Below are 24,191 nucleotides of genomic sequence, written 5' to 3'. Positions count from 1 at the left end.
TTTGATGTATCGCTTGCCAGCGAAGCAGGTACATCAGACTGAAATAATGGTGCACCTGTCCACAGGGGACTAGGGGCTGCTGTTAAATGACAGTTCCCCACCTCAAGACCCTCACTCCATGAGGAAGGCCAGTCTAGAATGTATGGATGCACAGCACAAGATGGGTGGCATTTACGTCATAGAAGGAAACCTTTAGGTACATACCCCTTCAAGTCCACCAAGTAATGCATCATGCCCAGTTGACTCCAAGAGACACTGTGATTTACATTCATCACTACCATAGGGAGATAGCGGGCCTGGCAGGATGGCAAGTGATATGGAAGGGTCACAAGTCTTTAATAAGTAGAACTGAACAAAGGGGTGAATGTAGCTTCTATGTCTTCGGTAGGGTTAGACATGCTGTTGCAAGGTTTATGAATTGTCTCCCCCAATTAAGACCATTAAATTGAGGAAAGAACATATGAGAACCCACAAATGGCAATTGAAATGTGGACTGCTGTGCTTTGCTGCAAGCACATATATTAGTGTTGCATTCCGCCACAGGCTGGTGTGGGTCTTGGACATCGCTTATGCAGCATGCCGGTCATCGAGCATTGACAAAAGGATATCCTGAATGTGCACCACACATGCATGGGCTACTGAAGCTGGTGATAGATTCATTGAATCTGGGAGAAGCATGCAAGTATGATGTCTGTAGGAAACATAGAAAGGAGAAGCACTGATACAAGAGTAGTGGGGCTTTTGTACATGGATTCTGTTGGACACAACAGAGAAACACATATTTCCTGATGTTGAAGACAAAAGTATCAAAGGTATTGATTGTTCTGGGACCTAATTGAAATGTTCCGTTAAGCGTTGGTCTGGGAATGGTAGGCCGAGGAGAGCTGAGCATTTATGCCCGACAGACCAGTAGACGCTCTCCATAAATAGGATGTAAATTGGGAACCTCGATCAGTGATGAAAAGCTTGGAACACATACTGAAAAATCCGTCTGTTAAATCCAGGGCATTAAGGAGACCAGAGCAAGGAATGAAATGTCCCATTTGCATGATTGAATCACTGCTAGGATGATATCTGACGCCTAGACTTCGAGAAGTTACATCTTAAAATCTAAAGTCATCATAAAACACATTTTTATATTGGATCGGCAGGCCTGTAGAAAGCCCAAAGATTTACTGGTGGTGGTTTTGCACTGAGTACTGCTGGTACACGGCATATGTCCAAAACATCTTGCTTCATTCGTTGTCACCATCACCACCGTGATGAAATGGCTGAGTTTGATCGTTGGGCAGGATGACCTGCAGGCCTGGTTTCATGATATCAATATAGTACCAACTGTTGAGAATCTTACATTGGGAGGTGCAGGCTATTCTTTACAAAAGGTAATCCTTAATGTACATTGGTATTGAGAGAACTGCAGTTCATCAAGCTGTTGTTCCAACCACCTTTTCTAGGCAGACAACAAGGGGTTGAAGTTTTTAAGGCCAACATTGTCTGTGGACGGAATAAATTGTGCTCCGATGCAAACAGTGTCACCACTCTCTAAACCCGGACTTCAAAGAAAAACACGTTAGAAGTTATTTTCTGTGAGTAATATGTGACTCGTAGATTATGAGTGATTGGACAAGATTGTGAAAGGAGAGCCCTTTTATCGGATCCCAAAACCTAGCTCCATATGATGAAACATTGGAGAAAGTCAGATGGTGGCAGGACCAAAGATGTGGTGATAGCTTGTTTTTGAGCATTAAAAGCCGCCTGGGCCTTTGCGTGCCAAACATACTCTGCTTGTTAGATGGTTTAACGGATAACCTATTCATGAAATGCTGGAAGGTCGGCAGGGCTTTCATTGTAGATGATTGAGTCAACCGAACACTGTTGTGTCAACTCTTTACTTATACAGTGTTCATCTTCATTTATATATTTATTTTAACTTTTATATCACGCCACATTCCCAAGGGCCTCAGGGCCCATGTGGCCCATGTAGTAATGGTAATAACTACAAAATAATTGCCCATATTAACGAGAACTTATTAAATTATAGAAACCACAACTGTAAAATAATTCAAAACGATCAAAAAGATTTTTGGTCTCCATAATTTCCAAGTATAGAGTGGACTTCTGCCTATTTCCATTTCCATTCGAACAAACACACGTTTCTCATCCAGATACTATTGTTATAAACACATTACAGATTTCACTTCTCCAATATTTACAAGACATTTTCTTATTTAGTGTTTTACTGCTGTTTACAAGGCCTGTGTAATGAATGTTAATGCTAGGTGTCCCTGACCTATTCTGTTCCCACATTAATATAGGAAATACATGGTAAAATCACCCACAAACAAAATAGAAATGAAAATAAGAACTGGGGTACGTACATATAAAAGGTTAATTTGTAACTTTTGGAAGACGAAACAGGAAATATTCTTTGGTCTATACTTTAGCATTATATAAAAGACTTCCTCTGAAAATGCTATTCTAGCAGGGATTTCCTCTCTACAGCATTATTTTCCTACAGGTCATATCTTAACTATTGTATATGGCCAAAAACATGTGGTTGATTATATTTCAAAAGAAACAACCTGCAGGAATATAATGCCGCACAGAGGACAGAGGAGACCTTAAATAGAATGTACAGAGGAAGTCTACTATTCAAGGCTAAGGTAGGAAGGAAATAACAACTCCTGGTCGCCCAACCTTGGTCTTTGTCACCTGGCAGGGGACAATCACAGGGCCGCAGCGTAGGCCTGTCTTGGGGGTCTGGGCTTTCGCCCCATCACTGACTAACAGAGCAGGCCAGCCCTGGGAGCTTAGACCTGTCCAAACCGTTTGTGAGAAACTACAAGGCAATGCTGGTGCAACTCTCAGTTTACTGGGCGTAAAGCTTTCCCTACGCAGAACCAACATCGAAGCAGTAAACTAAAGCTTTCCCAATGGTTTCCCAGCACTCAACACTGGTAGTGTTGCTGAGGCATTGTTCCCTGCTGGGAGATTCTCATTCTGGAGATACAAGGTTACTATTTCCCTGATCGCTCACAGAAACAAAGTATTGCACACGCTTACCTGATGTGTTCCCAACCACTAACTCACAACCTGAAAACATCCTAGAGCCCACCAAAACACAGACAGTGCCTGGGAGAGTCATGGAATACTGATTAAAACCCAAGAAGGTGCACATGCACATTATAGACTTGACCCAGCCTCTTGAGCCCAAAGCAGCCTCAGGTGCATTCAGGGAGAACAGCCAATCACAGCCCGCACAAAGTTACACGCCCGGGCGCAGACCCTCACTAGAGCACCCACCGGAGGGAGGACGGAACAAACTAGGAAAGCAACCAGCTCCAGTCAGACAGCGTGGGCTGTTGGAGAAAGTTCTGGCGAGCAGTGTGAGAGTGTTGGCATGCATTAGAAGGAGTGATACAGAGTTCTGGGGGTAAGAGAAGAGAATGGAGGAGGTTTCAATGCCATCAGCGAAGGAGATGTATCATCAGTGTAGGAGGTGGTGAAGACTAGAGAGGAGGAGGAGGGCGAGCTAACAGAAGTAAAAACAGTTGAGCGGAAGGCCAACGGCAACCCCTTAGTCATCAAGTACAGGAATGGTTGGAGAAGATCAGTTTGGCCAAAGGAACGCCGAGAAGGTGGGATGTGCAATGAGACCTCAGGCGGGATGGGTAGTCAGGCTGGCAGTACAAATACTTTATGATGTGAGTAAAAATACACCTCAGGGTTAAGGAAGGGGAGGACAGCAGCGAAAAAAGTAGATGGTCCTTAGGCCCTCCTCATCCTGATGGAGAGATTGCAGCTATACCAAAAGCTAGCCAACGAGAAAATGCAACTGACTGAGCAACTATTCACCCTTGAGAAATGAGGTCAGAATTAAAGATCCAGGAACCCCTCGGAAATCAGAAAAACTAGTGTAAGAGACTTGATTTTTGGTTTATTTTTATTTGGTTGACCTGTAGTGACATAAAAAGAACTGAACAAACTTGTCAGAGTGAATTCTTCTGTACATCCTGTATAGTTCTCCTGATACTTGGGACACGTGCTATTGTTATATAACAGGGTGTCACCCAAACAGATGATGACAAACCTCTTCAGGGGGTCACAGGACACTTAGTTAACAAAATGTTAAAATATCACTGGAGCATTACAGAGCTCAAAGGGCATCACATTATGCATGGATAAACAGTACGTCAAACAGAAAAAATATTCTACTCATCCGCTTGCTGGATCCATTCCAAAATTATTCAGCCCTCATATTCAACTTGGGGTAGATAATGGTGAACCTCAACTGTTTTACCTCAATGAAATGAGGTGGGCGGGTATTGATCTTTGATTGTTAGGTCATTATTCATCCAATAATCAATACACGCACGAAGTTCACCCTCATTGTTCGACACAAAAGAAAGTGGCAGTGCTGCTTTAGACTATGAATATTGTTAAAGCCATTCTTCAATGCCTTTTCTAGTCATTTCCTGCTGCATAGGTTAATATATGCACTCACAGGGGATAAGCAGGCTTTGAGTACTAAATAGATTGGACAATCTCATTCCTCATAAGGAGAGCTCCTTCTCCTGCCTCTTGCTAAGTTTGTCTTGCTAGCTTGGTAGAGGGCACGAGTTTCCAGAAAATATGACTCCAATATCATGAATGGTGGACCCCAGAGCCCTGCATGGCCCAGGCCATTTTGCCGTTATGCAAATCAATGATGGTCACAGTGAGCAGAGGAAAACATTGCCATGTTTTGCATCCATTCAATATCAGGATTGTGTGGTGCCAACCTGGTTATATCCGCAGGGCTGGCATGTGTTCAGACAGTGTGATGCTCGCTTTCGCTTGCCTCCAGAAAGGGACCATTTGCCGCGGTCTCGGGCTCTTCCTTCTCTGCCCCTACACTCCCTATCTGTTTCAGAACTGGTGGCTTCCATGGTGCATGCAGTTCCCATTGCAGTACCAACCCTCATTCTGATTTTCAAATTCTTACTGACAGTAATGTCGAGAACTACAATTCCCCCTGTTCCTTTGCAAAACAGCATATGTGCAAGCTTTTCAACAGGTAATTCAATATCAGGGTTTCAGCTGAGACTTTGTGTCTGAAAAACCTAGAGGCTTTCCTAGAGTCAATGCTCTTCAATGAGTTACCGATTCTGACTGGCTTGCTTACCTTGATTAATGATCACCTTAAATCGACCCGGAATGCTTTCATAGACTACCCCAGCTCACTTCTCGTGGTGTGTTTATTCCTTTTATGGAGCTCAGATTGCCTTCTGCTGCCACTACCTTGATCCTTGGCTTGACTTGCTCTGGCATTTGGACCCAGATTGTTTACCAAAGTGCATCTCTAGTTTAGGGAGGATAGCTCAGGAGCAACGTGCTCATCTTGAAAGCAAAACACGGAGCAACACAGATTCGATCCCCGGGTTCAGGCTTAGAAACCTGTGGGCATTAAGCGCGTTATAAATAATTAATTATTCTCTTGTGCCTTACATTTCCACTCACTTGTACCCTGGTCTCTACACCCCCTTGCTTCTTTCCTCTCTTCTTTTGGGGTCTCTTTTCTTATATACTTAGTACTATCTTCTTGCATTTCCTGACTCCTGTTTCTTGTGGGAGTTAACATTTCCACCTCCTTCACCGTCCCGACCGTGTCCTCTTTTTACCCTGTCACCATCCTCATGTCATTGAGTGTATTGTGGGCTCCCTGCCCTGTTGCTGTCATAATGCCACTGACTGGATTGGGGACTTCCTTCACAGTTGCCATCTTCATATCATCAGGTGGGTTGTGGAACTCGATCATGCTGGCGTCCTGTTGCCATTTGGTTCCCTTGAATTTGTCTTCTTCTGCACGCTTCCTCCTACCACCACAAACCTATGTTCTCACTCTAGATGCCTCATAGGTTTCCTGTCTTCTTGGGTGGTCTTCAGGTATTCGTGGTTCTTGCCCTGCTTGTCTAGTTCATGGTGCTCGCTTTCTGTACACCCCTTCTTTTCTCTTAACTTCCTGTTCTTGAAACTCTCACTTGTGGTGTTTTCCTCTTAGTCCTTTTCCTTTGCTCTTTAGTCAAGACTTGCTGAGTGGGTGGTGGGTGGTGGGGAACTATTGCATGGGGGTGGGTCTCTAGGTTTGCCGCAAATGAATTCATACACACAGCGCACTAGGTGAAAGAACATTGTATGCCGCTCTGCAATCGCTACTCTTAAAAAAATTAATGCTTGAGGTAAAAAAGAATTTCACTGAAGGCTTTTGATTTTTGCTGAGAGTGTGGCGCTAAGGGGCTTCAATGTAATCAAATGATGACAGTACATGACTCCGCATGCGCCTGGTATAATCAACAAATGTAAGTTCCAAAAGCACTTGTCCAGCTGCTGCCATAAAATGCCAAGTGCATCATGATTTACTTAAGTAGTGGGATCTTGTAATTATTAATGCCCCATAAGTCTGGTGTAGTCAGAGCCAATGAAAGGGTTTTTGTCATCCTAGGCAAAGTAATTCCCCTTCCCCTGTGTATTATATGTCTGCATTCTGCCCGACCCCCACCAGCAAAAGCAATTATTTTGAAAACATTAATAGTGCATATTAGTGTCTTGATGGCAATTTGTGTATGTCAATGGAGGATTGTGGGATGTAGGGGCTGTATGAGGAATTCTGCAGAAAGGCCGCTTTACCGCAGGGATTGTGGAAAATGCATTCTCTGCCCCCTCAAGATATATTTGGGATAAATTCTTTCAATGTGTACATTTTTAAGGGCATTGGACCAGTAACATCAGTCAAAACGTTGCATGATTGCACTGTATACTGACAAAGCCATTCGAGGTTCCCCCAATGGAGGTTTAGCCGCATCACGAGTTTGGGGATAACCCTTAAATGCGGTGGTAACGCTATTACCCCCGCATTTAAGGGTCCGCCAAATCACAGGTTTGGCAGTATTTAGCTCTAGCTCTGAGCTGGGAGTAAATCTGCCAGGAATTTGCAGATTTTTGGTGCAATTACCGTGCGGTAATACCGCTGACGGTAGTTGTGTCAAAAATTACCCATTGGGCCCAATGGGGAAAGGGGCTTTCCCGAATGGGCCCAATAGCGCCGGAGGGTTGGGCAGTAATGCTATTAGCCTCGGCAGTACCGCCCAACTCATGATGAGGCCCACAGGGGCATTTTCCAACATAGCAGGCCAGCAAAATGAGTCAAAAAATCATGGGATTTAAAAGATGCATGTAAATGAGTATTTGCAATCCTTCCTCACGTGGTTGGGAAGGTTCACAAGTAAGTGGTGCATTGCATAACATAGTGAAACATTTATGATGACAGGTTATTTAATACCCAGAGGTTTCGAAGCACAGACCTGGGGATCGAACCTGTGTTGCTTCATATCGCCTTGCTTCCAAGGCGAGCACGTTGCCCCAGACCTATCCTCTCGAGACTTTAGCAGTAGGTGGTGGGCACAGGGCTTGCGCACTATGTATACAACTTGATGGGTTTCAAAGAGTTCCATTAAGCAGAAGTTGGACAACATTGCTTTTTCCACAGTGGCCAGAAATGCAGACATCTTTTGTTTCCATAACGGCATCCTAAACCGCCCCGATTTCAGTCATTTCAAGTCAACGTACAGTGCATGTTCCGGTAAGCACTTTCCATTTAAATATAAAGCCAGTTGAGCGTCCCCAGGGTTGCCCCTGTCCATAATACTCCAGTAGACGCATGCTGTCAGTTTAGAGTATGCTCAGTAAACACGCTATCCTTTTTAATAATGCTCCATGATACATTTTACATTATTAATTCCGAGTGAGTAGAAATTGACTTTTTTTTTCGTAATGATACATTTTAAGAATAACACCAGAACAGAAAAGACGTGGCATCGAGACAATCATTTTCAATGTGAGTGATTTTAAGGCAGGGCAATGGTGTTTGTTGTATTAATAATGATCAATGTATTTTTGTTTTAGAATTCGTTTTTTGTATTCATTTTATTAACTTGAAACAACTAACCTTACAACACAAATATAGTCCTCCTCACTTCCGCTTGTAGCAGCAGCATGCTTAATTCATAACCTTTAAACCCCTGTTCATCAGATAGCTATGATGAACGTTTTTCTACATATAAACCTATCGTATGAAACATCAATCAAATATCCGGGATGACTGCGTCCTTCATGTTGGCTAAACATCCGATAGGGAAAAATTTACACTAAAGGGCCCGATTCACGGAAAAGTGTGCAGAAATCCCACAACTACTGCGTGCCGAGAAATGTCACTGCACGAGCCTGCGTGCAATTTTGGTCTGCTTGATCCGCGTATTCATCTAATTGTCCATGCAAAGTAACCATATACACAAGTTTTGGCAGGTATGCCCCCGAAACGCCCCCAATCAAAAACAGCCAGAAACAGCCACCTTTGCATTCTCCCCGAGTGCAACTAGATGCACCTTCAAAACAGTATGTGGGGTCTCCCGCAACCAGGACTGCATCTCGGGGACCCTGCGTGGGTTCCCCCATAACTGTTACCAGCTCCCCCACAACATGTGTAAAATTGTTCAGAATTCGGGTATAACTGGGAAAATCTGCTTGCAAACCCTCTTAAACCATTCCTGCACCCCACTACACTGAGTACGAGCACCACTAAGTTAGATCAGAAGACCAGCTGCATGCACGCATTCCTAAATCCGATACCTGATCTTACCTCTGCACGGTGAATCCTATGCGCCTGTCTGTATGCCTATCTTGGGTGGCGGATAGTATGAGGGCTTTGCATGGCCATTTCCCTGCTGGGGTTTGCGCAGTCGGATACCTGAATACGTATTGTTCCGCATATTAGTGGGCGTGTGATGGACTGCCTGCTGGCCGCCCCTCTTAACACCCCTTTTTACACATGTTCTTCCCCATTTTCTGTGTTCAGCCCACTTCCCTGTCCTCTAAGCAAGCCACGTCCATGCCCTTACATGATGTCTCGTGCAAGGCACTCGGCCACTCGCAGAGGCATGCTGGGCCACCGCGAAATCCACGCAAGTCCAAGGAGGATCCTGTGCCTTCGATTACATGAATCGAAGAACAGGATTACGCACACAGTTTGGCACGCAAGTTCACTATTTTCCACACAAATAATTCCATGAATCGGCCCTATGGCCCTTATCCACAGAGTGTTTTTCAGCAGGGTTTTGCCATTATAAAACGCTTCTGTGAATTAGGCCTCAAATCAGGGAAATGAACAAAGTTAGCACATTAGTCGAGTTCTCCACGTCTGTGTGCATGCTTGTGTGACTACTGATTTCATCTCGGCCTGTGCCCATCGGACTTCCAGCTCGCCAAGTAAAGTGTTAGCCCTAAATGTATAAGTTTACTTTTATGTTTGCTGGAATTCCACCTCGGCTACATATCTGATAAGCACACCCCTGCTGTTTGGCTAGTCCAGTTCACTCGCACATACTCCCATTTGTGAAATGTTCCCTCCCAGTCTTCCTCTGACTCATAGTACTGCCAGAACATGTGCAACAAATCTGCGTGCGAACAGTGACAGCGAAAACAGAGTGCTGGTGTCAGGGGAAACATTCCAATTCATGATGCGTTTGATAAACTCAGTAATTCATTTTTATAGAACACAGCTGATCATAATATATAATGTTTGACCCAAACCAAAAGGGTGTATGTCCTGCACTGCGATCCATCTAGCACCGCATATGATATTGATGGCAAGTTTGTTTTTCAGCAAATGTTATTTATATATTTTTGAACATCCATATTCAGATGATCAGCGTAGATTTCATACTAGCTGTTTCTGGCTGAAACGTTTGAATGCAGTGAAACCAGGAGCATGACTGGGAGCAGGACATGAGCATGCAGCGAAGTAATCATCCAATGCCACTGAAGCAGAAAGATCACTGACAGGAACCGCCCGCCCTGCAGCTGTGGACCAATCCAGCAAGAGGCCGTGGGTGGCAAGGTAAGACCCAATGCCCATGCCTGGGATATGGACAAAGAGCTGGAAGAACGCTGTTGGTCACAGTGTTCATCCACCAGAACTGGAGCATCGTTCAGGTGATTACTTAACCTCAGAATTACAGATAGATTCATCTTGTGCGATTTATAAGAGTATATTAATGAAAATATTGTCTTTCAATTGATTGTAGAACAATGAGAAGCATAAAAAGAAATAATCAGCTTTACTTCACTTCAATGCATTTATATAGCGTGGCCATAGACCCGAAGGTGTGAGGGCACTACATGACAGATATAACAGATAACAAAAAAGGAGTATCCATGAGGCAACGCCACAGAAAAAGATATTTTAGAAGCATCTCAGGGTCATTTAATTGAAAAGATGGGTCTTTAATCTTTTCTTAAAGAAAGCTCCTGAAGAAGGGATATATTCCCGAAACACGTTGAGCAGTTTGAGCGTATGACACAATAATATTGGATGTTTTATTATGAGTTAAACAATGATGATAATTGTATGTAACTTATGGCATGATTCCAAACAGAATCTGACAACATTCAAAAAACTTTCTTTTGAAGTATTAATGTATCAACACTGGTATTGATAAAAATTACTTTTTGTTGGTTGGATAAATATAATGAACATGTAGTTCACAAGCAAACGAGATAATAGTTTTCTTGAATCATTTTGAATTCTTTAAACTTTTGGTTGTATTTCAACACATAAAGGGTGTGCGAGGGACGGGAATGTTCCACAAGACTTTGGACATCTGCTGTTATTTACTGTTGTACACCTCCTAGTGTCAGGGTTGCTTCTTCTCCCTAGCACCCCACGAATGTTCCTAAGCCTTAACGTCAAATACTTTTACCAGAAAGGTGTGCACCCAGCCACAAGTGTACTTCATCCACCAGATTTGGTCAGTCTGATATAAGTTTATGGAAGGAAATGGAGGTACGTAAATGCATGGACTATACCTATAGCTTATTTATATTGTGAAGATCTAGATGGCGGCCATCTCTGGGCCTTTATGATATCTAAGCATCCAGTTGGAGGACTGAATCCAACAACTCGGGATAACTATCCAGTAAGGAAGGAATTACAAAGAAAGCATGTTCCAGTTCCTCCATTAAACCTCTACAGAAGGCATCTACCTTTTTCTCCTCAGACCAAGAGGTCTCGGCAGCCAATTGGTTGAACTCTGACATGTATATCCGCAGGTCCTTTCTCCCCTGTGGTCTAACCGGCTTCAGCTTTGCTTCTTGTGTCACTCACTTGTGCCATGGCAGCAGGAAGGGCATCAAATACAATAAGCTGTGTGTCTTTAGCTTCCAGCAGGGGGTGACCCCAATAGGCCATCACACCTCCATAAGCATGAAAGCACAAGGTCTGCCTCTAAATTGGATCGGGAAATGCATCATGCCTACATGAAAAGAGCAGCTTGTGCTATTCAAGAACATTTCTGTAACTCCTTGAAGCACCATTCTGGGGTGGCGGGCAAAGGGAAAGGGCTCTGAATACCACTTGTGACGGTTTGGGCAACAGTGGACTGTAGGCTGTGGGGGGAGCAGCTGCAGAAGCTGGAGTCTTCCCATCCTGTAGAATTGGGAAGATGTTTCCCCGGATCAGGTTTAATCTTGGACTTCTGGTGGCTTGTACCGCTACAATGTCAATCGGTAAACTAGCTATTGCCCGAACAAGTCCTGTCACAAGGTCAGCTGTGACATTCATCCCCGCAGGCAGGCAAAATGTAGTCTTCAAACAATCAAGGTGCAATTGTCCATGCAAACAGCTCTTTAAAACGTTGAGGTGGGAAAAATATATGAATATAGAATAATTGTAGAGCAGTGCATGTTCTAACCTTGTTGTAGATCTCTGATTACTGTAGAAATGTGTTACTGCAGTTTGAAGCAAGTCTAAATATGGCTGCTATGATTAGGCCAGGCCAGCCATTGTAACTGTGCTATGGCCTATGCAGAGATGCAAAGATTCACTTATCATATTAGTTATGCTCGGCTCAGCAAGGCAGTTTCAGTTTCTTTGTACTCGCAACAATATAAACAGTCCGGTAATAACTAGGCAGATATGCTGCTATAGTCGAAACAAACAAGAAAAGGATGACCTCCTGCTCCAATTATAATATCATGCAGCTGTGTCTGAGGGTGGAACTTCCTCATCCAGGAGTTGGATTATTGATAGGTTTCTGTACTTTTCCTTGAAGTTTGTGATATGTGCAGGGAACTGCGCTGTGGTTTAGGAGCAGTTAGTTCGCTTGGGATTTCTTCATTGTGACCTGTCCTGCTGATGTTTGTTTTGATTCTTTTCTGATAACCATTAAAACGTTTATTGACCTATTGATTGGATTATTTGTGGATGAAAGATTTCCCTGTCACTGTCTCACCATACGGAGAGACTAGGACTCAAGTCGAGGGTACACTTGGAGTCCCCCCACCTTTTTCAGAGGGCACCTTGATATGCTAATTTCAGGTGACGCCACATTCATTTGGTATGTTAATGAGTAACCCCACTTTTATTTTTAGGACTTGAACCCTGAGAGAGACATGAGCCATGTTGCCGATCGATAGCATGAACAGTGGCGAGGTAAACCACAGTTCCACTCCGAGGCTATGAGGAAAGAAAACAGAAATGTTTGATTAACAGCACAATACAGAAGACAAGGCATCCTTAGTGGACATCCAACTCCTCTTATGATATTATGCCTGAGTCAATAGCGTAGATGTGTCGGTTGAACCAGGACACACAAACACACGATCAGATGGGTCATATCCGATGGCACACAGGCAGTACTGCTAAACAGGTGAGAAACAAGGAAGGGTCTGAAGGGTGGGAAGTGTCAGGCCAGCAAGCAAGAGACAGTCCAAGGAAGGTAAGTATTCGGTAGGTATGGATGACGGTTAACAGGAGTGAATCCGCTGGTAGCAGGCCTTTCAAGCAAGGAACCTTTGTGGAATGAGAAATCAGTGTTGTGCACATGGGGAAGTACCAGGAATAGAACAAGCAAATCACAAACCAGTCTGAGGCACTTCTGGTCCAGAAAAGTGATGCTTCAGTAAAAGGTAAGCAGTCCAAGGGTCATTTACAATTCCACAAGCTTATCTCTATGAGTATGCAAGTGTTCGGCAACCGCGAGTCAAAGGAGTAAAATTGTATTCTAGGCCAGTCCTAATGCTGACTGGGTCAGTAGCAAGGTCAGAGGCAAACACAAAACTGGCCAAACCAAAGGTGAACACCAGAAAAGAAAACAAACGGGGTGTTATCGGGCTCCCTGAAGAGATGCTATGCTGACCTTTGTTTCTCTTTTACTTCCTGGACCTGTCAGTGCATTTCCCCTTGAAAACTCACCGAAGTAAGTTGTGGGTTGCATGTCACATGCCCATGGCCCAGAGTTCTCCTGGGACATGTAGTCCAGAGTCACCCTTTTTGTTGTATCAACGAGCAAGAAATTCACCAGAGCAAACATAAAAGAAAAGGTTCATGTGTGACCAGGGTGTGGAAGTATGTGGCATAAATATAACTACATTCCGAACAATCGGATAGTTCTTTGGCATCTTGAGCATATACCCTCTACTGTACTGTTGGAAGGTCACCATCATTATGACTCTGTGATTGGGTTATTGCAGAAGTTTGGCACTCCCCAGGAGATGGTACATATCAAGTGTCTACCAACAGATTGGTTTAATCATTCTTGGCTATATCATCACCCTCTCCTGCAATTGTTTCTTGGTTGCACACAGAATACCAAATGCCATTCAATCTGTTAAAATTCTACAAACCCATTTCTTGCATAAATGGAGGCTATAACAATAACCGTTTATTTTCACCAGTGTGGATAGCAGTGATGATGGCCTGATGTGTAGCCAACGATCAATTCAGTTACTGGACTACTTGTTGGCCCTTTGTGGTAGCCTGGTAAAGGTGTTGGATAATCATCATAGGTTTTATGGCGTGAATTTACATATACATCGGTTTTGAGCGGGCTCTGCAGCACAGTCATACATATCTACAAGATCCTAGGCTATTGGGTTCCTTTTATCTTGTCTTGTCAATACCAGACCTTGACTGGCAATCCCTGCAGGGCCATCATTCAATGTATTTGATCATCTGAAAGATTACAACTCTGATTCATTCAGTCTGAAGGTACAACAAGGTTGATCATATGTTTCAATTATGACCTTCTCCTACTGTGCACAGCTTCAAAAATGTTTAAGTGCAAATACACTAGCAAGCAGGCCCTTTTTCCATGGGTTAAACAGCACTTCCACATTTTATTGCATTTTACTCTCATATGAAACTCTCAAAGTAGCCAGATAAGGCTTTTTGTGTAACACAGCAGTTAGGCAGCATTCCATATTCGTTTCAGGATAGGCAAGGAAAGGATCTTCAGATAAACTCTGTTTCAGTGGATGTACTGCTTGATGTTGGATCTGTCCCCCAATTTCCACTTGCCGTCTTTTTCAGTAATTCCACTGGGAACAGTGTAATCTCTGCATAATTCTCAATTAATTCTCTGCTGCAGTTGACTAGCCCCAATGAACTCCTATGATCCCTTGAAGTAGTAGGCTATTGCAACTTGAATAGATCTTGCGCTGTCTTCTTTTGGGCATTGCACTCTTGGTTGAGGTCATGCCCTACAGACCAATGGAAAGGCATGCCGAACCGATGAACAGACCGAAGTAACAGCACAGCGAACAGAGAAACAGAGGCGACCGTTCTGACAACCATACACCGTGTTGAAGAAAAGCTGTGGGCGCCACTGAGAGGAGAGAGTTCTGTGTCCTCCTTCAATTCAATAATAGGATTGTACGCCCCCGCAAGGACCCCCTGAGGTTGTGTACTGTATGTGGTTTTATCTCTATTCAACGTGGACGCACAATAGGCACTGGATGCACACTTTTTCTCCTGACGAAAGTTCTGTATAAAAGACATTAAGAACTGAAACATGTCGAGATGAGTTACCTCTGTGGAATAACAGAGCGATACTAGAGACATCTATTGTAAAAGTGTTTAATGATTGTGAAACATGATGTATAATTTTTTTGCCTTCTGTCTTTGCTCCAAATTGAGGTGTAGCCTATTAATTGGCTCTAGATTGGAAAATTATTTAATATTGTTTTTTATATATGTGATTGTATTATTAAAATATGTAAACAGTTTTATTTTCTTATTGATCTGTCCTTTTAGTTCTATTTTCATATTATATATATGCCCTAACATGTTAACACTGGTCATCATTAAACTTTCTAGCGGCATCATCATCCCCACACTCACAGAGTTGGGTGGGCATGTGGCGAATCACTATCGGTGATCTACAATAGTAGGTGATTTCATCAGAACGCCAGCAGCATAATTTAGATTTCCCCTCTCAGTGGCATCTGGCTTTGCTTTGTGGAGGACTATGTAGAAATCATTTTGACTTTAAATGTATCAAAGGGAGCCCTAATCTATGTGTGTTGTTGCTTCCCAAAGGTACATTTATATTGGCCTGCCCGCTCTGTGGGTGTGTGCCATCCTTGAACTTGGGCAAGACCTTTGTTCATGAAGGATCATTGCCATCAGGAGATGTATATACCCTCTTGCTCAGCCTCCTCCGGTCATCAGAGAGTCTCCAATCTCCATATTGGGTTTTTATGTGCTGTAGGGAACTGTGAACTGGGTGAATAACTTCACAAGCTTCCACATTTCTAATGTTTTTAAAGATGCTAATGGTAAGCAGTATTGTTTAACAAACACTGTTTCAATGGATGTTTCAATTGATCTTTTGGGAGAGAAGTTGCCTGCCAATGATTCATCCAATAGTCAAAGGAATCGTTGGAGAACATGTCTGGGAAATTAAGAATGTTTGTCAGCATTTCCGTCTTTCTTTTTAAGGTCTCTTTTCTTTCTCTGAAATCCCCTGGGTGTTCCCCAAAACATTAAAATACACTTGTATTGCTAAGGTCCACCATTGTACTAGAAAGAGGCAGATTCCACAGGAAGCCAATGTTTTTGTACCATCATAAAAAGGTGGAAACACAATAGCTTTTTCAGCCAGAGCCAGAATGCAAGGTGGAAATGATATTATGATTAGTTATTTATAACACGCTTAATACCAAAGAGGTTTCTAAGCACGGATCCGGGATTCGAACCTGTGTAGCGTCGACTTGCTTCCAAGACGAGCACATGGCCACTGAGCTATACAACTCATACCAGATAACCCTGTTCAAGGCCCCACTTCACCTGCATAAATGAGGAAAATTCCTTGGAGGGCAAAAGCGGATGTTAAACCTGGCATGACCCTTTTTATGCCAGGTTTTAACACCTCTGTTTGTGTTACAAGGGACTAAAAATGAGCCCGACTAGGTATTGGGTCAGTTGCAGGTAAGCCTTTGGCATCTGATGCACTTTCTTTCTCTTGGCACCCCCTGGGCTCTGTGCCACTGGGATTTAGCAGTATTAGTAGCCCGCATGGTGCTTCTCGAAATGTAAATGCGCCTGTGATTAGACTAACATCGGGGGTTACTAGTGTAGGAATCCCTCACCTGTAGTTCAGCGCAGCTTTTAGCAATGTTCTTTTCCTTCCATGCCTCATCTTTTCTCTACATTCGCATTCGACATCCATTTTGAGGACGCACAGCTGCCTTTAGCCTCTCGACATTTTTCGGTGACATCCTCGACGCAGCAAACTTCTTCACCATTAATTATAACTTCACTAGGCCAGCAACAGATAGCGGATAACTAGTACTGCGTTTCCCATCCCACTGCCATCAACTTCAATCTCTTTGGCACACAAACATTGGAGGAGTGTCTAGAAGATCCCTACACAGAAATAGGAGAGAGACAAAGCAGAAACACACTGCAGAGTACTTCTTCAGTTTCTACTAGTGTGCCAGACCATCCTAAAAGAAATGCTAGTGTGGGCAGCACTTATTTAGACACAATTGAATTGAATAAGGCTGAGGTAAAAACACAGTTTGCCACCAAATGGGCAGTTGACACTTTTAAAGTTGGCTTCTTGAAAAAGGCTATTCACAATTATTTGACTACGGAGGTATTCCTTCTTTAGCCAACCTTCTTTGACAGTTTTATGCCAAAGTACGAACTGTGCCAGGCACAGAATACCAGTCCCAGAGCCTCATTTATCTGCTGTCTGGCATCAATCTAAATCTGAGTAATCCATCATTTAGCCGCAATATCAACATAATACACAACCAGGATTATGTACAGTGTATTTGTTAGCAGTATTAAATGGCTACAACGTTTTGGTGAAGACCTTGCTGTTCTTTAAGCTGCAATTTCTTACATGGACCTTTTGAAGTTGCGGTCTTCTGGCGTCTTTAATCTGAACTTTCCAGATACTCTACAATATAAGGCATGGTTCGACATACAGATCCATTTTGCCCGTCGGGGGCGAGAAGCACTCAGACTATTGCCCGCCAATGCTTTCACTGGGATTACTGATGAAAATGGCAAACAATATTCCATTTTAACCTTTAATGAATTAACAAAAAACACCAACCGCTTCTTGAAAGGCACCACAGTGATCTATGTGGCCGTATCCATGCCATTCCTCATCTACATGGCTGTCCGGTGAGTTTGTTTCTTCAATACATGTCCAAGCTACCTCCAGATGCTCTGCGTTTCTCTGTTGCACCACGTCGTCTAAAAAAAGAAAAGCTGGCAACAGAAATATTCTGGTATTCAACTAGGCCTTTAGGCAAAAATACCCTAGGCAATTTTATGTCTAAAATCATTCAACAAGCACATCTTCATAGCATGTACACCAATCACTCTATTTGCGCCACCGCCATTTCGCTGCTATCAAATTCTGGACTCCAATTCTCGCAAACTATGGCCGTTACTGGACATCACAATGCTTCCTCCATAGAAAGTTATTGGCAGCCACAAGCCAACAAAAGAATGCATTGTTCTTCCATCCTGCACCATGGCACCGTCCACAATCCTCCTGCCACTGCTCAATGTGATGTGCCTTCCGTTAACACTTTCCCTTCTACTGCCAGCATTGCACCCTCCTCTGCCTCATCTGTCACCCTCCCAAATACTGTTTCTGATTGTAATACCTTGCCACAATTTGCAAGTTGTTCTTTCAGATTCTTAGGAAATGTACAATTTGATTCACACTCACTAAAACCCTTCGCCGTGTTACATCTTGTTTTTCTGACGTTTGATCTTTGGTTTTTGTGAAACATAGTTAACTTCTTCTGGAATGTTTTGTGTTATTATGTTCCTGCACACTTGTTCAATGCCATCAAACCCACTTCGTATGTACAACCAAAGTTACATTACATTTTTTCTTCTTTCAATTCTCGTGCATTATATTTTGTCTCCCTCATTTTGTCTCCTTGAGGTTCTAATGTGCAAACAGACACACATCTTGTGATGTTACCCTTCCCAGAGAGTAGGCTAGCCGCAGAACTCCGCATTCAGTTTCATTAATGAACTCGACTCAGAGCACTGAAGCACACACTGTACCATAAACTGGAAAGGCTGCAGTTTATCGATGCGCTTTTAAATTGTTTCCAGTGCAGTTGAAATGAGCTGGGAAATTCTTCAAACAGGGAGCATGAGCTGGAAGACTGAATAATGACACTGTCCTCTTTGGGGGGGACAAGTTAAAAGGGTCTCTGCAATTACATGACCACTACTTGAGATCAAGTGTACACAGACAAGAGCATCGTTAAAATGTAGCAGCTTTTAAAAATTAATATAGTTTGTCATTTGTAAACAAAATACGGTATTTAGTGAATACTTACATGTGTAGTAGCATTCACTTAATACTGATTTTTTTTTTTTTTTACATATTAATTATACAGGAATACAGTGGAATAAAATGGACACATTTTCCATTGTATTCCCATACAACGACTCCATGCCTAATAGCTTTTTCTTTTTTTTTTAAATACACATTGTACAGGAATACAATGGAATAAAATCAACACGTTTTCCATTTTATTCCTATACAATGTACATTACGTTCCCTCTCCCAACATGGCCGCTGCAGATTCGCAGGCACTGTGAGAATGCAACCATTCCATTTTTTCTACTGAAACTCCTGCTTCCAAATGCGGTGATCACAGACGGTAATCATATCTGCAGCTTTCACCCTAACCAGTGTCGAAACTATTAGTATCCTGGGAAATAGACCCGGGATACTAATAGCAGTAATCCCCTGGGCGAGTGGGGGGCATAACGGAGTCAGTAATGCACAGGGCCTACTCTAAGGACCTTGCTATGCTAGGGCCTGTAATTATGGGCGCCGGGGCATTACCTGACTCGGTAAAGCCCCCCCCCCCCCCGGCTCAGGGCCTATTAACTTCAATAACTGGATCCCTGGGGTGTGTGGGTGTTAACGGCCCTGGGCCTGAGTAAACGTGCTTGATCATAGTGAGGGGATTTATAGAGAGTTCCTGGGCTGTTACCACCTGATACATCATGGGGAGTTAGTTATTGTTGCTACTAGCACCCCATGTTTACGTTCCGGGGTCACAGCAAGCGTGCAAGTGTGCAACCCTTTGTTTCAAGAAAAATGCTCGCTCAACATGGCTGGCATGGAAATGGAAGGTGTTGATCCGTGTGGAGCCCCTCATAGACATTGAAAAACCATCAGGTAAGTAGAGCCTGAGAGGGGACGGTGAGCGGACAGGACATAGCAGGGAGTGGGAGGGAGAATGGCGGAGGGTGCGAACGTAGGCTTTGATCGTCAGATTCTGACACATTCTAAGCAACCAGATTGGCAGCCGCACCCTGCATGGCCACTAAATATATAAATATTACCCGACCTCACTGTTTATAGATATGGTATTTAAATGTTATCCACTTGGGCCACTTTCGTAATTCTACGAGCACAATTTTGATCTGCACACAGTCACTTTATATTTACTTTTTTCCATTGACATCTTACATCAATTTTGAGTGTCTGAAATTCCATTTTATTTCCAGTCATTGCTACATTTTCGATAGAGTCCTAACATACTTTAAACTCTGCGTGCATTTCTGAAACTGGTACCATTACCGAAAGCTGTGAACAATCAGAATCTGGACGGAATTCAGTGGTGCAACTTCATTTTGCATTGGGAATAACCCAACGCTGAGAAGTCATGTGATCGTCAGCTATCTCGTTTATAATATCCGTAGAAGGAGTCACGTGTGCTCCAGAAAGCTTGTGTAAACGTACACTGTTGTTCTATTTATGTTGATCCAATACAATCCTTCGTATTTTACAGCCATCACTAAACCTCTCTTGCAGGAGGAAGGACACACATAACCTTTTCAGTAAATTAAATTGAAAGGTCTACCAATATTGACAGTACATGCACCTAAATGTCTCGGAAGTACATGTCTTACAATTTCACCATCTCTTTTTTTTTTCTCCTGCAGAATGAAGTTGAACTGGGGGAGCTACTCCTATCTCTTAATTATTTGCCAAGTGCGGGACGATTGAACGTAGACATCATTAGAGCAAAGCAGCTTCTGCAAACGGATATGAGCCAAGGCTCAGGTACACCAGAAATTTCTCTTACAATTCTAAGCGTCCACATGTGTGCACACCTGGTTCGAAAAATGACGCTAAATCCATTATTTTGATGGCTGTGCTTGCACATTAGCAATGCTTCTCACATCCTGTCCTGAAAAAGAGAAATACAGTTTTTCTGCAGACAGCACCCATCCAAGAGATAGACCAAAAGACAGGCGGGACACTGGCTAGAGGGTTGGTTTATGAATGCTCCTAATGACAGGAGGAGTCTGAAGGGGCCATTTTGGGGGTATCAGGTAACATTATCTCCACCAATAATATCACCATATATATGATCGTGGGGTAAGGCCATAGGCTATATTATTGGTGGGGATAATTTATGAGGTAAATGTGACTGGGGTTCCGGGGGTGTCCCCCGCTCCCTTTAAAATAAATATGGGAGTTGCAGGGGTGTACCCCGCAGGTTCCATGGCTTAATATCGGCGCAGAAATATGGCAATATTTTTGTATGGTGATATTTTTGCGGGGATATTAACACTTGGAATCATTTTGGGTTGGTGGATTTTCATTTTTTTGGGGTATTAAGTGTCTATTGAGAGGGCGGGGGGACAATAAATCCACAAGCTAAGTAAGGAGTGGGGCGAGGAAGGGTATAACGAGGTAACGTAATGTAACAGGATTTGTAAAGCGCTGGCTATGGCCTGGAGGCATCTAGGTGCTAGAGGAAATACAGTGAGTGACATACAACCTTTTTAGAAATAGCCTGTGATCAAGAACATATTTTAAAAAGGTACATTTTCAGAGCTTTCCGAAAGCCCAGATGGTTACTCAACTCCAGTAATTGAGCCAGGAGAGGGTTCCACATGACAGATGCCAGAGTCGGGAAAGCTCGACCTCCTGCTCGGGTTCTGTGGAATCTAGGGACTATCAGACGTTTCTAAGACGCCAACCGGAGGGCACTAGATGGTGCATAGGGGGCGAGTTTAGCCCAAATGGTACTCTGCACTGGTCTGATGAATTGCCCAGTGAGCAATGCAAAAGATCTGAAATTTAAAGCGGCTGCTAATGCGAGCCTCACTATTGAAAGAAGTGGGCACCGTAACATCTTTTTTGGGGCATGGTACCTTTACAGTGCTGTTATTCTGGGTTGCATTATTGTTTGCCTGACTTACTACGACATGCCATGTTTTTGCTGTGTGGCTGTGCTGTGCTACCTATACTATCTTTGCGACGCTCTGTCATGCGTTGGAGTGCAATGTTTGATAGGGTATACTATCTTAAGTTAGACTACAGCATGTTGTGTTAAATCTGCTGGGGCATTGTGTCATGTTGGTTCTGTTAAGATATATGTGGTCTGCTGCCAATTGCATGCTTGAAATTGCTCTTTTTTTGTACATATTGTTTTTACTCTTAGATGGGTGTTTCTCCTTCCACGCCACAGCCTTGTTTAGACAATGGGCCTCATTATGAGGTGGGCGGTAAGGGATTACCGGCACCGGTAAGGGCACCGGTGCCGGTAATACCTTACCGCCCTACTATGAGGTCTCTTAGCAGGTCTCTTCCTTAACGCCTGGTTTTACCAGGCGTTTTGGAAGGGACCCGTTAAGGGACTTCAGAGCTAATAACGGTACAGTAATTTGCGGTACCGTTATTAGCACCTTCCCCATTCCCATTGAGCCCTATGGGGGCTGAAATGGGAATGGGGAATGGCTTTTTCAAAGGGGACTTACCGGTCCCGCAAAGGTCGGAATAGATGGGTAAGTCCCCATTGAACGGGACCGGACATGGTACCGGTATTGGAGGTAGTCATGGCGCTAATAGCTAATAGCGCTATGACTACCTCCAACCTCGTAATGAGGCCCAATCACTTCTCGCCTCAATGCATCTGTACCCAACTCTGCTCCCCCCACTTCCCTTGTGTGTTCCTTTTAAATTCTCCCTTTCCAATTGCAATCTTGTATTCAACATGCATTTTTGGATTTTAAAGCAGTTTTGCTCATTTTTCTTTTTAGTTATCTGTTTGTTCATGTATTCTCCCTTAATTTTGGGGGATACTGTTGGTTTTGTTATACTAGATGGGTGTGTTGTGTTTGTCAGGTTTTATTATGTCATCTTTCCTTATGTCCTCCCATGTTAGTGTTGTGTTGCCCTTTACAGGGCAGCAAGAATGTGACATTTATAACTCCACAAAACAGTAAATAAATATATAATATCCACGAGTGGCACGCAATTCATGGAGCGTGCCTTAACTCTCCAATTAGACCTAATTGTTACAGCTGGTAATCAGACTACTCACCCCTCTTTGGGCCTATGAACCCAATGCTGCCTTCTGCTAACATGACATGACAACTGCATCGCCAGATGGAGAAAAGTAGAGGAGGCGGGGTTATGCAGATTTACTCCCAGAAGAGGCTAGCTTCAGCCTAAGAGGAATCCTTCATACCGTACCCCTATCACCATTTCCATAAAGTTCCTAGCTGGCCTCATAGAATTTCCGGCAGGCCCGGACCAGGGTTTTGCTCCCAGAGGAGCCAAAGTTCAAAACTCACCACATTTGAAAGTGCCCATAGATTTTTCCAGCTTTCCCGTCTTTAGAACCCGGACCCTCTCAGTCTAGCATAGTAAATTGAGGGGTATTCACTCACCTGTTCCTTTATGCATGGCTTAGGCTCACAATGAAACCCTAGAAATGTGTGAGGATTAAATGTCTGTGCCAAAGACATACTTTCATTTCACACAAAAGGGTGCTGGGATGTTTCTATATCCAGAACAACAGACTTACCCTCTGTCGTCCACATTCACCTTTTACCATGTTCTATTGAGCACAGTGTGAATAGGCAACTCAGGATGTGTTTTCCCACTGTAGGTGTGACAATCATTTGATAAGATCTTCCCTAGCAAGGCAGCACAATGCCTCACATCACCTAACATTGATCAATCAGTCTCATCCCTCCTGAAGTTGCCAAACATGTATAGCTCGTCGAGGATCGAGATCCCCTATTTTCTCCTCCCTTTACCTCTTTTGTGTCCCCTGCATTCACTTTTACACTGCTAACTCTTGGTTTTGGAACTCCTGCCTGAAGCTTAACATCCCTATAGAATCCTCCTCCTTGTTTACTGGGTGGGATTGTTTAAAACCATTCTGGTGAAGAAGCCTCCACACTTCAAGTGTGTGCTTGAGCATATCTCGAGTTCCCATCTCACAACCACGCCCTAATTAATTCTAATACCACAAAATCACTGTACCAGAAACTGCCCTCACACACAACTGCTCAGCATCATGTGTGGGTTTCACTCCCTTTCTTGCAGGTTAACATTCAGTTGGCCCACTACAAATCATTACACATGGATCTGTTCTACCACAAACGTACCACCTCACATATTGAATGTGACAGCCGCTCTTGGCTCAATGGTGGAGCCAGAGAGTGGGGCAGGAGCGGTGGCTGCCCTCCACCACCACGCCAGGTTCCTTCCTGGGGCCTAGTCACCAGCCTCCCACTGGTGTCCGTTTATCTGCCCTCCCTCCCCAGGCAACAAAAGCTGCCTCTGCTCCTGTCTTGGCTGGCAGGATTAAGTAGATAAGCATTGGCAATTTCACTATTGAAAAGAGCAAAGCCTCCTGTGATGTAAGTGTGTTCAACTTATAGGTTGCAATGTCCATTTTAGAGATTGCCATGTCAATCAGTTTGACAGTGTCCTCATGTGACGTAACCGCCTGGGTCATCGGACCAGTTGCACATATGGGAGTATTTGCTCTCCTACATAGACTTTTCTACC

The 24,191-nt window shown here is 43.5% G+C and overlaps 1 protein-coding gene across 1 annotated transcript in view; it reads left to right on the top strand.

The window, feature by feature from the left end:
- SYT17 (synaptotagmin 17) overlaps positions 1-24,191 on the top strand; it is a 962,035-nt gene that overhangs the window by 504,187 nt on the left and 433,657 nt on the right. The window contains exon 6 of the mRNA XM_069647133.1: positions 20,318-20,438. Within this exon, the coding sequence (XP_069503234.1) occupies positions 20,318-20,438 (121 nt within the window). The remainder of the gene's footprint in view (positions 1-20,317; positions 20,439-24,191) is intronic.

This window comes from Ambystoma mexicanum, chromosome 2q (genome assembly GCF_040938575.1).
Source record: "Ambystoma mexicanum isolate Mex_15411 chromosome 2q, UKY_AmexF1_1, whole genome shotgun sequence".
Taxonomy (NCBI): domain Eukaryota; kingdom Metazoa; phylum Chordata; class Amphibia; order Caudata; family Ambystomatidae; genus Ambystoma; species Ambystoma mexicanum.
Note: the sequence above shows the minus strand (reverse complement) of the source record. Positions and strands in the feature narration are given on the sequence as shown.